At 43.2% G+C, this 15,085-nt stretch overlaps 1 protein-coding gene across 1 annotated transcript; it reads right to left on the bottom strand.

Moving 5' to 3' along the window:
• Nucleotides 1–11,621: 11,621 nt before the first annotated feature.
• LOC123441149 (SAGA-associated factor 11) lies at nt 11,622–14,862 on the bottom strand. Its single transcript, XM_045117656.1, has 4 exons — nt 14,589–14,862; nt 14,174–14,497; nt 12,056–12,119; nt 11,622–11,972 (listed from the first exon to the last, which is right to left on the bottom strand). The coding sequence occupies exons 1-4, from the start codon at nt 14,628–14,630 to the stop codon at nt 11,935–11,937; spliced, it is 468 nt and encodes a 155-aa protein (XP_044973591.1). The 5' UTR covers nt 14,631–14,862; the 3' UTR covers nt 11,622–11,934.
• Between the last annotated feature and the right edge of the window lie 223 nt (nt 14,863–15,085).

The following is a 15,085-nucleotide window of genomic DNA, read 5'->3' on the forward strand; positions in this document are numbered from 1 at the left end:
CATCAGGTGCGGTACACAGCATGGCATACTTTAGATTCTACGGCTAAGGCATAGAAGACGACCTTCGTCTATTCTCTTTATTCTGCCGGGGTCGGGTTTTGAGTCTTACTCAAATTCACACCTCACAACGCAACCAAGAACTCCTTCTTTGCTGACCTATTTTGAACTCCTTTCAAAAACTTGTCAAGGCATGCATCTTGTTGAAACTTCCGTTAAGTGCTTTTCGATCTATCTCCATAGATCTTTGATGCTCAACGTTCAAGTAGCATAATCCAGGTACTCCTTTGAAAACTTCTTTCAAAACAACCTTGTATGCTTTACAGAAATTCTACATTACTTCTGATCCATAATATGTCAACCACATATACCTATCAGAAATTCTATAGTGCTCCCGCTCACTTCTTTGGAAATACAAGTTTCTCATAAACCTTGTACAAACCCAAAATCTTTGATCATCTCATCAAAGTATATATATTCCAACTCCGAGATGTTTGCACCAGTCCATTGAAGGATCGCTGGAGCTTGCATACTTGCTAGTATCTTTAGGATCGACAAAACCTCCTGGTTGTATCACATACAATGTTTGCTCAAGGAAACCGTCGAGGAAACAATGTTTTGACATCCTACGTGCAATATTTCATAAATAATGCACCAACAACTAACATAATTCTAACAGACCTTTAGCATCGCTACGAGTGAGAAAGTCTCATCATAGTCAACTGTTTGATCTTGTCGAAAACATCTTTGCGACAAGTCGAGCTTTTCTTAATAGTGACTTATCACCATCATCGTCTGTCTTCTTTTAAAGATCCATCTTTACTCAATAGTCTTATGACTATCAAGTAGTTCTTTCAAAGTCTACACTTTGTTTTCATCCATGGATCCTCTCTCGGATTTCATGGCTTCCAGCCATTTGTCGGAATCTGGGCCCACCATCGCTTTCTCCATAACTCGTAGGTTCACTGTTGCTCAACAACATGACCTCCAAGACAGGGTTACCGTACTACTCTGCAGCAGTACGCGACCTTGTCGACCTACGAGGTTTGTAGTAACTTGATTCGAAGCTCAATGATCACCATCATCAGCTTCCACTTCAATTGGTGTAGGCGCCACAGGAACAACTTCCTGCGCCCTGCTACACACTGGTTGAAGTGATGGTTCAATAACCTCATCAAGTTCTACTACCCTCCCACTCAATTCTTTCGAGAGAAACCTTTCCTCGAGAAAGGATCCGTTTCTAGAAACAAACACTTTGCTTTCGGATCTGAGATAGGAGATGTACCCAACTGTTTTGGATACCCTATGAAGAAGCATTTATCCGCTTTGGGTTCGAGCTTATCAGACTGAAACTTTTTCACATAAGTGTCGAAACACCAAACTTTCAAGAAACGACAGTTTAGATTTCTCTAAACCTCAGTCTATACTGTGTCATCTCAACGGAAACACGCGGTGCCCTATTTAAAGTGAGTGCGGTTGTCTCTAATGCATAACCCATAAACGATAATGGTAATTCGATAAGAGACATCATAGTATGCATCATACCAAATAGTGCGTGGCTATGATGTTCAGACACATCATCACACTATGATGTTCCAGGTGGCATGAACTGCGAAACAACTTCCACATTGTCTTAACTGCGTACCAAAACTCGTAACTCAGATATTCATTTCTATGATCATATCGTAGACAGTTTATCCTCTTGTTACGACGAACTTCACTCTGAAACAGAATTGAACCTTTCAATATTTCAGACTTGTGATTCATTAAGTAAATACTCTAGTATCTACTCAAATTGTCAGTGAAGTAAGAACATAATGATATCCACTGCGTGCCTCAGCACCCATTGGACTGCATACATCAAAATGTATCACTTCCAACAAGTTACTATCTTATTTCATCTCAATGAAAACAAGGCCTTGCTCACGTGGTATGATTTGCATGTCACTAGTGATTCGAAATCAGGTGAGTACAAAGATCCATCAGCATGGAGCCTCTTCATGCAATTTATACTAACATGACTCAAGCGGCAGTTCCACAAGTAAGTGGTACTATCATTATTAACTCGTATCTTTTGGCACCAATGTGTAACACTACAATCGAGATTCAATAAACCATTGAAGGTGATCATTCAAGCAAATAGAGTAACCATTATTCTCTATGAATGAATAATCGTATTGCAATAAACACGATCCAATCATGTTCACGCTCAACGCAAACACAAAATAACAATTATTTAGGTTCAACACCAATCCCGATGGTAGAGGGAGCGTGCGACGTTTGATTATATCAACCTTGGAAACACTTCCAACACGTATCGTCACCTCGTCTTTCGCTAGTCTCCGTTTATGCCGTAGCTTTCATTTCGCGTTACTAATCACTTAGCAACCGAACCGGTATCCAATACCCTCGTGCTACTAGGAGTACTAGTAAAGTACACATCAACATTATGTATATCAAATATACTTCTCTCGACTTTTGCCAGCCTTCTTATCCACCAAGTATCTAGAGTTGCTCCGCCTCAGTGACTGTTCCCCTTATTACAGAAGCACTTAGTCTCGGGTTTTGGGTTCAATCTTGGGTCTCTTCATTAGTGCAGCAACTGTTTTGCCGTTTCACGAAGTATCCCTTCTAGCCCTTGCCTTTCTTGAAACTTAGTGGTTTTACTAACCATCAACTATTGATGCTCCTTCTTGATTTCTACTTTTGCAGTGTCAAACATCGCGAATCACTCAAAAGATCATAGTATCTATCCTTGATATGTTATAGTTCATCACGAAGCTCTCATAGCTTGGTGGCAGTGACTTTGGAGAACCATCACTATCTCATCTGGAAGATTAACTCCCACTTGATTCAAGCGATTGTCGTACTCAGACAATCTGAGCACATGCTCAACGATTGAGCTTTTCTCCTTTACTTTGTGGACAAAGAACCTTGCTTGGAGGTCTCGTACCTCTTAACAAGGGCACAAGCATGAAATCACAATTTCATCTCTTCGGAACATCACTTATGTTCCGTGACGTTTTACAACGTTTTCGGCGCCTTGCTTCTAAGCCATCAAGTATCTTGCACTGAACTATCGTGTAGTCATCAGTAACGTGTATGTCGGATGTTCATAGCATCCACAGACGACGCTCGAGGTGCAGCACACCGAGTGGTGCATTAAGGACATAAGCCTTCTGCGTAGCAACAAGGACAATCCTCGGTTTTACAGACTCAGTCTGCAAAGGTTGCTACTATCAATTTTCAACTAAATTTTCTCTAGGAACATATAAAAACAGTAGAGCTATAGCGCAAGCTACATCGTAATTCGCAAAGACCATTAGACTATGTTCATGACAATTAGTTCAATTAATCATATTACTTAAGAACTCCCACTCAAAAAGTACATCTCTCTAGTCATTTGAGTGGTACATGATCCAAATTCGCTATCTCAAGTCCGATCATCACGTGAGTCGAGAATAGTTTCAGTGGTAAGCATCCCTATGCTAATCATATCAACTATACGATTCATGCTCGACCTTTCGGTCTCATGTGTTCCGAGGCCATGTCTGCACATGCTAGGCTCGTCAAGCTTAACCCGAGTGTTCCGCGTGTGCAACTGTTTTGCACCCGTTGTATGTGAACGTTGAGTCTATCACACCCGATCATCACGTGGTGTCTCGAAACGAAGAACTGTCGCAACGGTGCACAGTCGGGGAGAACACAATTTCGTCTTGAAATTTTAGTGAGAGATCACCTCATAATGCTACCGTCGTTCTAAGCAAAATAAGGTGCATAAAAGGATTAACATCACATGCAATTCATAAGTGACATGATATGGCCATCATCACGTGCTTCTTGATCTCCATCACCAAAGCACCGGCACGATCTTCTTGTCACCGGCGCCACACCATGATCATCCATCAACGTGTTGCCATCGGGGTTGTCGTGCTACTTATGCTATTACTACTAAAGCTACATCCTAGCAAAATAGTAAACGCATCTGCAAGCACATATGTTAGTATAAAGACAACCCTATGGCTCCTGCCGGTTGCCGTACCATCGACGTGCAAGTCGATATTTCTATTACAACATGATCATCTCATACATCCAATATATCACATCACATCATTGGCCATATCACATCACAACCATACCCTGCAAAAACAAGTTAGACGTCCTCTAATTTTGTTGTTGCATGTTTTACGTGGTGACCAAGGGTATCTAGTAGGATCGCATCTTACTTACGCAAACACCACAACGGAGATGTATGAATTGCTATTTAACCTCATCCAAGGACCTCCTCGGTCAAATCCGATTCAACTAAAGTTGGAGAAACCGTCACTTGCCAGTCATCTTTGAGCAAAGGGGGTTACTCGTAACGATGAAACCAGTCTCTCGTAAGCGTACGAGTAATGTCGGTCCAAGCCGCTTCAATCCAACAATACCGCGGAATCAAGAAAAGACTAAGGAGGGCAGCAAAACGCACATCACCGCCCACAAAACCTTTTGTGTTCTACTCGAGAAGACATCTACGCATGAACCTAGCTCATGATGCCACTGTTGGGGAACGTCGCATGGGAAACAAAAAATTTCCTACGCGCACGAAGACCTATCATGGTGATGTCCATCTACGAGAGGGGATGAGTGATCTACGTACCCTTGTAGATCGCACAGCAGAAGCGTTAGAGAACGCGGTTGATGTAGTGGAACGTCCTCACGTCCCTCGATCCGCCCCGCGAACAATCCCGCGATCAGTCCCACGATCTAGTACCGAACGGACGGCACCTCCGCGTTCAGCACACGTACAGCTCGACGATGATCTCGGCCTTCTTGATCCAGCAAGAGAGACGGAGAGTTAGAAGAGTTCTCCGGCAGCGTGACGGCACTCCGGAGGTTGGTGATGATCTCGTCTCAGCAGGGCTCCGCCCGAGCTCCGCAGAAACGCGATCTAGAGGAAAAACTATGGAGGTATGTGGTCGGGCTGCCGTGGAAAAGTTGTCACAAATCAGCCCTAATACCTCCGTATATATAGGTGGGAGGGAGGGGAGGAGGCAGCCTCAAAACCTAAAGGTTTGGCCGAAATTGGAGGTGGAGGAGTCCTACTCCAATCCTACTTGGAGTAGGATTCCACCTTCCCACTTGGAAACTCTTTCCACCTTGTGTTTTTTCCTTCTCAAACCTTATGGGCCTTAGTGGGAACTTATTCCAGCCCACTAGGGGCTGGTTTATCTCTTCCCATAGCCCATGAGACCCCTTGGGGCGTGACACCCCTCCCGATGGTCCCCGGCACCCCTCCCGGCACTCCCGGTACACTACCGATGAGCCCGAAACTTTTCCGGTAATGCACGGAAACCTTCCGGTAACCAAATGAGGTCATCCTATATATCAATCTTCGTTTCCGGACCATTCCGGAAACCCTCGTGACGTCCGTGATCTCATCCGGGACTCCGAACAACATTCGGTAACCAACCATATAACTCAAATACGCATAAAACAACGTCGAACCTTAAGTGTGCAGACCCTGCGGGTTCGAGAACTATGTAGACATGACCCGAGAGACTCCTCGGTCAATATCCAATAGCGGGACCTGGATGCCCATATTGGATCCTACATATTCTACGAAGATCTTATCGTTTGAACCTCAGTGCCAAGGATTCATATAATCCCGTATGTCATTCCCTTTGTCCTTCGGTATGTTACTTGCCCGAGATTCGATCGTTAGTATCCGCATACCTATTTCAATCTCGCTTACCGGCAAGTCTCTTTACTTGTTCCGTAATACAAGATCCCGTAACTTACACTAAGTTACATTGCTTGCAAGGCTTGTGTGTGATGTTGTATTACCGAGTGGGCCCCGAGATACCTCTCCGTCACACGGAGTGACAAATCCCAGTCTTGATCCATACTAACTCAACTAACACCTTCGGAGATACCTGTAGAGCATCTTTATAGTCACCCAGTTACGTTGCGACGTTTGATACACACAAAGCATTCCTCCGGTGTTAGTGAGTTATATGATCTCATGGTCATAGGAATAAATACTTGGCACGCAGAAAACAGTAGCAACAAAATGACACGATCAACATGCTACGTCTATTAGTTTGGGTCTAGTCCATCACATGATTCTCCTAATTATGTGATCTCGTTATCAAGTGACAACACTTGCCTATGGCCAGGAAACCTTGACCATCTTTGATCAACGAGCTAGTCAACTAGAGGCTTACTAGGGACAGTGTTTTGTCTATGTATCCACACAAGTATTGTGTTTCCAATCAATACAATTATAGCATGGATAATAAACGATTATCATGAACAAAGAAATATAATAATAACTAATTTATTATTGCCTCTAGGGCATATTTCCAACAATGATGTGATCCCGTTATCAAGTGACAACACTTGCCTATGGCCAGGAAACCTTGACCATCTTTGATCAACGAACTACTCAACTAGAGGCTCACTAGGGACAGTGTGTTGTCTATGTATCCACACATGTATTTAAGTTTCCACTCAATACAATTCTAGCATGGGTAATAAACGATTATTATGAACAAGGAAATATAATAATAACTAATTTATTATTGCCTCTAGGGCCTATTTCCAACATTTTTCGTACCCAAGGTAAGTGCCCGAACAATGCCTTTTTCATTATGATACTAACAAAGAGTCCACTCGTTGGTGCCATCCCTCGTGATGTACATCATCAGTATCACCCACGAGGGCACGCAACAGTGTGCCCTATGTCCGTTTTCAGCCCACGGTCGTCCTTCATGCCACGACCCCGTCTCGAGAGTGACCACATCACTCCCGCCACTAGTAATGCGGGCTCTTTGCTAGCACCAACCATAGTAATCAACAAAGCCCCGTCCCATAAGAGGTATCGTGGTTTTACATGTAAGGTTGGGACGGTCGACAAATCATAAATCTCTCTTTTTTGAAAACACACACACATCTACCTTGGTACACCACTTCTTTCTCAAGTGGTCACTTAATCTCAACACCATCTTCCTCAGGCATTAGTGCCACCCGACGGATTTTTGAGAAGTCTTTGAAAACACGGCTGTTTCCATCACCATGCATAGTCCCATCCCATTTGTGTAGCAACTACATAGCAATCTATCTACTTCCCGCTCGCACAACTCTAAACACATATAGAGTTATGCAATGCTAGTATCAACGAGGAATTAACGGGTGCAACCCATAGAGGTGGTCACCATAGTCACCATGATTCAATGCAAAAAGTAAGTGATATATGCCATGCAAAAGGGTTTCAAGTCATGGTCAAGGGGCTGATTGCCTTCCTCAACAAAGTTCTTAGGGTCTTCAAAGTCTTCCGATCCAAGCACTTCGTCAACAATGCAATCTATTTGTCGGAATAATACAAGCAAAAATAAGAGCACAACAAAAACAGAGAAAATAAATCACTCAGAAACATGTCAACTTATTTTGTAAAATACTAGGGTGAGTATTAGTAGTGTAAAAAATATTTGGTTTTAGTTTTCACGTGTAAAAATTTGTGAAAATCAATTTAGCAGAAAGTTAAAATGCTTCAAACAAAGTTTTAAAATAAAACAGTGTTTAAAACTCTTTTCAAAAATTGCACAAGTGGCACTAATAAATACTCCCTCTGTCCCAAAAATTTTGTATTAGATTTGTTTAGATATGAATGTATCTAGTCATGTTTTAGTATTTAGATACATCCATTTCTAGAAAAACTTAATACAAGAATTTTGGGACGGAGGGAGTAGGTTGTATTATCACAAATTTTTAGAAATTGGAATAACTGGGTTTGGATATATATGTAAGTCTGGGGAATTATTGCTACATTGCGAGGAAATAAAAATGGAAAAAGGCATTGTGCTTCCTGGGCCTAATTGGCCTAGCCGAGCCAGGCCTAGCCAGCCGAGCTGGCCTAGGCGAGCGAAGCGCACACCTCCCTTGGTTTACACCCGTCAGGTAGGCCCCTGGTGCCAGCGAGAGAGAGAGGGTGCGGGCGAGAGGGAAGGATGACAAGCGGGGACCGCTTGTCATCTCCTTCCTCGCGACAGAGGGGGCGATGCTAACTGGCGACGGAGGAGTGCACGAAAAGCCGGGGAAGCTACGGGGATGGATGCAGGGCTGAGTCGTCGGCCAGGGGGAGGTGGAGGCGAATGGGGAGGAGCAACTGCTCGTCAATGATGAAGAACGTGGTGGATGAGCTTTGGGAGGGGTCGCTTGCATCGGCTCCGACTTCAAAACGTGAAGGGGAGAGGGGGGGAAGGATCAAGAGGACGCAGAGGCTCCAAATCGAAGAAGAAGAACGATGGGGGAAGGTCGAGCCGACCGAATCAACAACGGGTCCTTCTATTTGAGCTCAAGCTCCGATGCCTTTGGGCTGGTTCTGGTGGTCCAGGCGGTTGATTTGGGGAGGGAGAGAGAGTTCAGGGGGAAAGGAGGGAGGTTGGGTGGCTTTATATAGCTACGGCACAGGCTCATCATGGACCCGTCCGCCGACGAGGTTGCAAGCGATGATGTGGTTCACATAAGAGGGACAGGCTGCTCGGGGGCGTTCCTGGGGCTGGTCTACGACCACGGGACAGAGGAGAGCGAGTGGAGGTTTGCGCGTGTGTGAGTTCACACATTGGTCGGCTCGGGCGGCCACGGGCGCGCGCTGTAGAGGGTGAGAGAGAGAGAGAGGGCTCCCGACACTCTGGCGTGTCGCGGACACCGAGAAGCCTCGACTGGCGCGAGGGGATTGGCTCGAGGCGGCAAGGGGATGGGCTTTGAGCAAAGTCATCTCTCAGGTGCATTATAGCACGCTCCAGAGTGCATTTTTTGCCGGCATGATGATGCCACTGACGCGCTCTCGCGCGGCCACTTGCACCATGAGGGTTAAACAAAGGGGGGAAGAGCTTGGGATGCTCTGGTTGCAGGCTAGGGAAGAGAAAAAGCTAAAGGGGAGGAAATTTTTGCTGTCGAGAGAGGTGCAAGTGGACTTTCACCCCCTCAATCATGCATCTAGCCATTGGGGTGGCTACTAGAGATGCTTTGGGTCTCAGGGGAGGTGTGGTAAAACTTTGGGGGCAAGCAGAATAAGTTAAGTGGTGAAACCAGCCACTTTGGAGAATCACCGGAAGGTGTATGATGCCTTTTTGGGCAAGATACCCTTTCCCGTTTACTGTCAGATTTAACAGTATCAATTGATGGGAATAATTGAGCTTTATCACTAACTTTCGGCTCATTCAGTGGAAGTTGGCAATGCAAACATAGAAAACCCTAGAAATCAACAAAATGAGGTTTCTGTAGATCTAGCTAGGTAAATCAATTCCCACAAATGCACAACTTGGTGTAGCATCACTATTTGGGGTCTAGAGCACTCCTGCAAAGTTTGAGAGCAATTGGACAAACATGGCAATGTAGAGTTTCTCAAATTTGGTTCTGGACAGAGAGGGTTTTGGAATATTTTGGTGAACCAAATCAACTTGTATTGGGATGAAACTTGATAAGATGATCACATATAGCATGTGTGACTTGCTAGAATTTTCTTAGAATTTATTGAGAATATTTCCTACGAAAATATTTCAAAAGCTTGAAATAGACAGAAAAGGTTTCGAGGGTTTTTGTCCAATATTTTCAACATGACCATGTGTTGAAACTCGTATATATGGAAAATATATGTCGAGTGAGTTTCCCTAAATTTTCGCAATTATTTTTAAAGCAAGAAAATATTTTTTGTTCACAAAAGACCATTTCTAGCCTTAGAAAGAAGTTTCTAATTAAAATAGTAAAAATAACTTTTAGAATAATAATTATGTGGTTTTGGGAAGTCTTTTTGATAATGGGATCCAAATAAAGTCTTTGGGGCAAAAATTCATCCTGAATAGAGGACTTGTAGTACAAATATGAACTCAAGGGGGTTTTAAGGCTTAAAATAATTAAATGCTTTTTGGTCAAAATAAAATTTTATAAAAATGGTTTTAGGTCCTATACACATGGTGTGATCATTGGGCAAGGATTTGGAGAAAGAAAATGAGTATTGAGAGACAGGGAATAATCTTTGTGAGTAAAAACCCAAATAGGCAAACAAACACATAACAAACAATTCAATCATCTTATGCACACAAAAAGTTTTAAATGGTTACAAATTCTTGTAAAACATAGTGTGGCAAAGTGGTACAAACACATGCTGTGACAATACATCTGTACGTGTTCGTATTGAAATATCTAGAAAAGACTTATATTTAAAAATGGAGGGCCTCCATTCCATAATATAGGTCTTCTAAAAGGTTTCAATATGGACTACACGTAGCAAAATGAATGAATGTACACTCTAAGATAGTTTTTTAGAGGTTTTAGTATGAATTAAATACAAAAGTGAACAAATATACACTCTAAGATACGTTTATATACATATATGTAGTCTTTGTTGAAATCTCTAAAAATAATTATATTTAGAAACGGAGGAAATAGTACATAGCGGTTAAGGACATAAGGTGCTTAATGAAATAAATGAAGTTTCTTTCTAAACACTATCGCTTATCTCTACATATAGGAGGGTGTGGACATTTTTTTTGTTTTGACCTTTTACCCTAACAAATTTCAGAATTGTCTTTACTTTTCAAAAAAGTTTAAATCTGACCTCTTTTGATGATGCCAACATCCATGGCTTCTGGTTTGCACGGGGGACACCAAGGTCTCTCGCATCTGGTACGGGCTGGCATGACCGGCTGACTGTTGAGTCTCTGACGTGGCTTGGTACCAGATGTCACGAACCCTGGCGTAGGACCAGACGCCAGGGTCCGTGGCGTGTGGTCAAGGACCAGACGTCAGGTCCCTGGCGTGTGGTACCAAACGCTAGGGACCATGGCATCTGGTCCCAACAGATCACACAAATATATTTTTGATAATATGTGCCACGTCATCCAGACGCCAAGGTCCTTGGCGTCTGGTCCAAAACTAGACGTGAGGGTCCGTGGCTTCTGATACCAAGCCACGTTAGAGACTCAATGGGTTAACCGGTCATGCCAGCCCGTACACAAACGCTAGGGATCTTGGCGTCTCCCTTGCAAACCAGACGTTACGGATGTCGGCGTCACCAAAAGAGATCAGATTTAAACTTTTTTTGAAAGTAAGGTCAATTCTGAAATTTCTTAGGGCAAAAGGTCAAAACATGACAATTGTCCGAAGGGTGTCTAATTAAGAGCCTACAAGGGCCGCTACTTATGAAAAAGTCAATTTCCTTTTAAAAAGTCAATTTATTTCTTTAAGCACATTGCATTGTGCTCCTTTTGTTCTTAAATATATACATACTTTAAACTCAATTTTTTTAAGCACATTGCATTGTTTTTTTAGAGGTTTCATTAACGGACTACATATGGATGTATATAGACATACTTTAAAACGTAGATTCACTCATTTACTTCATATGTAGTTTCTAGTGGAATCTTAAAAATATTTATACTCCCCCCTTCCATAAATATAAGACCTTTTAGTGTTTCTAATATGAAGTACACATACAGATGTATATAGATATATTTTAGAATATAAATTATTCATTTTACTCTATATGTAGTCCATATTGAAATCTTTAAAAAGATTTTATATTTAGGAACGTTGGGAGTATATAGGAACGGAAGGAGTATAAGGCAGTGCAAACTGTATGCGTGTACGTACAGTGGTGTCTGCATCTTCTTTTTTTATCGCGTTATCTCTGCCAAACCATACAGGACGGCGATCAAATCGCCTGGGAACACAGGCCTAAAAACTACACACCAGACCAAATAACTTGCTGGAACGAACTGTACTACTGGAAGGAATTAACTATACAGGACGGCGAAGAATCCATTAATAGGCAAAACACTCTAAACCTTAATATACACAGGACTACAGATAGCATGCAAAGCCACATTGATCAAGGTAACGCCCTCATACGGCGCTCAGGCACCGATAACATGGCAGAAGCACAGCTTGCGATCAGGACTCCTGGAATGCATGGTTGCTATGCTCCTCCCCTGCACCACCACCGCCACCATCAGTTACACCGTTCGTCGCCCGCTACGACGTTACGAGTATGGGGAATAAGAAGCTGTGTTACCATTGCTGCTTCTGTTTCGTCCAGCTGTGCTGCTCCTCGTGGTCTTTGCACGAGCTTTGCGGCCCTGAAAGAGCAAATGGATAGAAAAGTTAAAGTGAATCACACCCATTTGAGGTACCATGTTGCAGCGTGTCCTTTGTTTTATCTATAAATCGCAGTCATACAAAATTATTTTTCGTCATACAGCAAACAAATGAATAAGCTGTGTTTGACCCCGCAAAAAAAATTGTTTGGTGCAGCCAGTGACTACGTGGAGAAAGCACATACCAGTTGCCCGCAAATGTGACAGAAATGCTACTTTCATGAATCACACCAACTAATCAACAATTAATGAATGAAATCTACTCCCTCCGTTCCATAATATAAGTCTTTTTAGAGATTCCACTAGAGGACTACATACGGATGTATATAGACATAATTTAAAGTATAGATTCACTCATTTTGCTCTGTATGTAGTCCCTTAGTGAAATTTCTTAAAAGACTTATATTTAGGAACGGAGGGAGTAGTTTAGGGAATGTCAAGAAACATATATGGCAAAACATAGGCTTCATTCAACAAAAAGGTAGGGAAGAAACTGAAAGGCAGACTAACACACATCACTTGCATCCAGTTAGTGTAAAGAACATTGCAAATATCACACGATCACCTCTGTCAAGTACCTGTGGACTGTCTGGACAGAAACAGATAAAGGACCCCTCAATAACCAACCAGTTTACAGTTAACATTGATTCATAAACTCCTTAAACCATAACATTTCGAAAATCATGAGTTCAATTAGCTTATTTGTTGTAATTTAGCATTTTATTTAGATGCACATGACGCCTTAAACCTATGCCCCAGCTCCAAATTTACTGACATCAAGATTTGTACACGATTGTGCAAACAAAGTCCAGCATTCAGAATTTAAACCGCTCGAACAGAGCTGGAATCATTAGGCAATTTAGATGGCTAAGACTAAAAGGAGGATTAACGATTACAGATTTTAGAGAATACTGAGAAAATATGAGGTAATTTGTCATGCAAGTGGATCATTTTAGACAATGTCATGATGTAAAAATCTAGAATTCTATATCCACACCAACATTAAAGATCGGATACTGGTTAATTCTGGATCAGCAGAACATGATGAAACGCAGGAACTATTGTGAAGAAAATTATATCATCTACATGAGCTTCCTGATGTACTGAGTGCAAAAGTTAATAAGTTCCAAAGCTAACGTGAATAATAGCTGTGGCCAGGTTCACATTGCATGTGTATTTGCAAATCAGGCCTAACTGGTGGAAGTTCTTGAATAACTGAATACATACCAATGTAAGAAGAAACATTAGCATGGCATTCTACCACTACAACACATGTTGAATATTTTGGACCCACCATCCCCTGGGCTGTAAAGGTATTGCCAGTTTCCTTCCGGTGGGACTAATGGTTTGTCCATAGTGGCAAATCCGCAAAAGACATTGAAATTGTAATTGTCATAACAGAAATATCAATTATTTTAGTTCATAAATTCTTCCGCATTATTTATTAGCTGAATTTAAACTTGAAGTGCCTGGTCAGAGATGTAGCATTAAATGCACTCATTGTTCTTCTTCTGTGAAGTACTGTAACTTTAAAGATACTTCAATGAATTATAACTTTGTTCATTTAGCAATCAGTACACCGTAACTTTTTTGTGAAATGAACATACCTGTATATAGAAGTAATTAGTTACTTATACACATGAAAAGTTCAATAGATGGTAGGTTATTTAACTCCTACATGGACCGAGACACCTTTGTGACTGGTTTTAGGGTTGCAACTGAGCATTTACAGAGATAGAGGGCTCAAATCAACCCTTTGCTAATCAATCAACAGACAAACTGAATATACGGAGCAGAATCTACAGTAACTTTTTGTGAGGCTTCATGAGGGAACATACTCATTTGTCATTTCCAATCAATGAGGAAGCGCATCCCACCACTCAGATCAGAAACATACGAGCTAGCATATCCGCAGCAATTAAACGGTCTACCACTTCTAATGCCCGCACTGATAAACGGGAAATAAAGGGGAACAGACAATGAGATTTGGGACACCAGCGCTGATAGCAGATGCCCGGAGCAAACGGCGGGTTTACCTTGCCCATGCACTTCTCCAGGTGCGGGGCGAAGCGGCCGGCGACGACTGGGCGACCGCAGTTCATGCAGTCGACGACGTCGGCGGCGATGGCGGGGTGCGTCTGCCCGAAGACGTCGGGCGCGCCCTTGTTCCCCCCGGCCCCGCGGGTGGCCCCGTCCTCGGCGCCGGGGTGGTCGCCGGCGACGCGCGCGGCCCAGAGGCGGAGCTCCTCCTCCTCGGCGTCGACGCTGCGGTCGAGGCCCAGGCGCGCGATGCGGTGGCACTCCGACGCCACGTCCGCCACCGCGAGGTCGAGGAGCTCCTCGAAGCAGCTCAGCACGAGCTGCGCGCGCCAGAGAAAAGGGAAAGCAGAGGGGATTCGTCAACCAAAATTTGGGAGAGGGATTTGGGAAATTCAGCCCGGCCTGGCGTACCTGGGAGCGAGGGCTCGCGGGGGCGTCGTTGGAGGACGACATGCCGGCGGCTTGGTTTCCGATCTGTGTTGAGAGTCCTGTTCAATGGCAGACTAGAGTGAGGGGGGAAAATGAGCGCCTAGAGCACAATCGCCTGCGAAATCGATAACGTGCGGCCAATTTCCAGCCACCGTCAGATTTCAATCCAAGGGCTTCCTGTCGTCTTCAACCTTCAGCCACCGGCTGTCCTGCCCAGTCCAACCGGCTGCCTCCCTGTCTACAGCCGACGTTGTGCCACGTGTATTGCTGTCCTGCCCTTAGTTGCAGTCCCGCAGGCTTATTTGTAGTCTCTAAATCGACCCACACTAAATGTAAATTTTCATCCTCGTCATCGTGGTCGCCTCTTTGCAATTTCACCGTCGGCATCATCTTTGTTTTGAATTGCACGAGTCTAAACCTTTTTTTGTTCATGGGATAAAAATATCATAGAAGCAGAAAAATCATAGTAAGTGAAATGA

The sequence above is a fragment of the Hordeum vulgare genome, chromosome 1H, assembly GCF_904849725.1.
Source record: "Hordeum vulgare subsp. vulgare chromosome 1H, MorexV3_pseudomolecules_assembly, whole genome shotgun sequence".
In the NCBI taxonomy this organism is placed as follows: Eukaryota; Viridiplantae; Streptophyta; class Magnoliopsida; order Poales; family Poaceae; genus Hordeum; species Hordeum vulgare.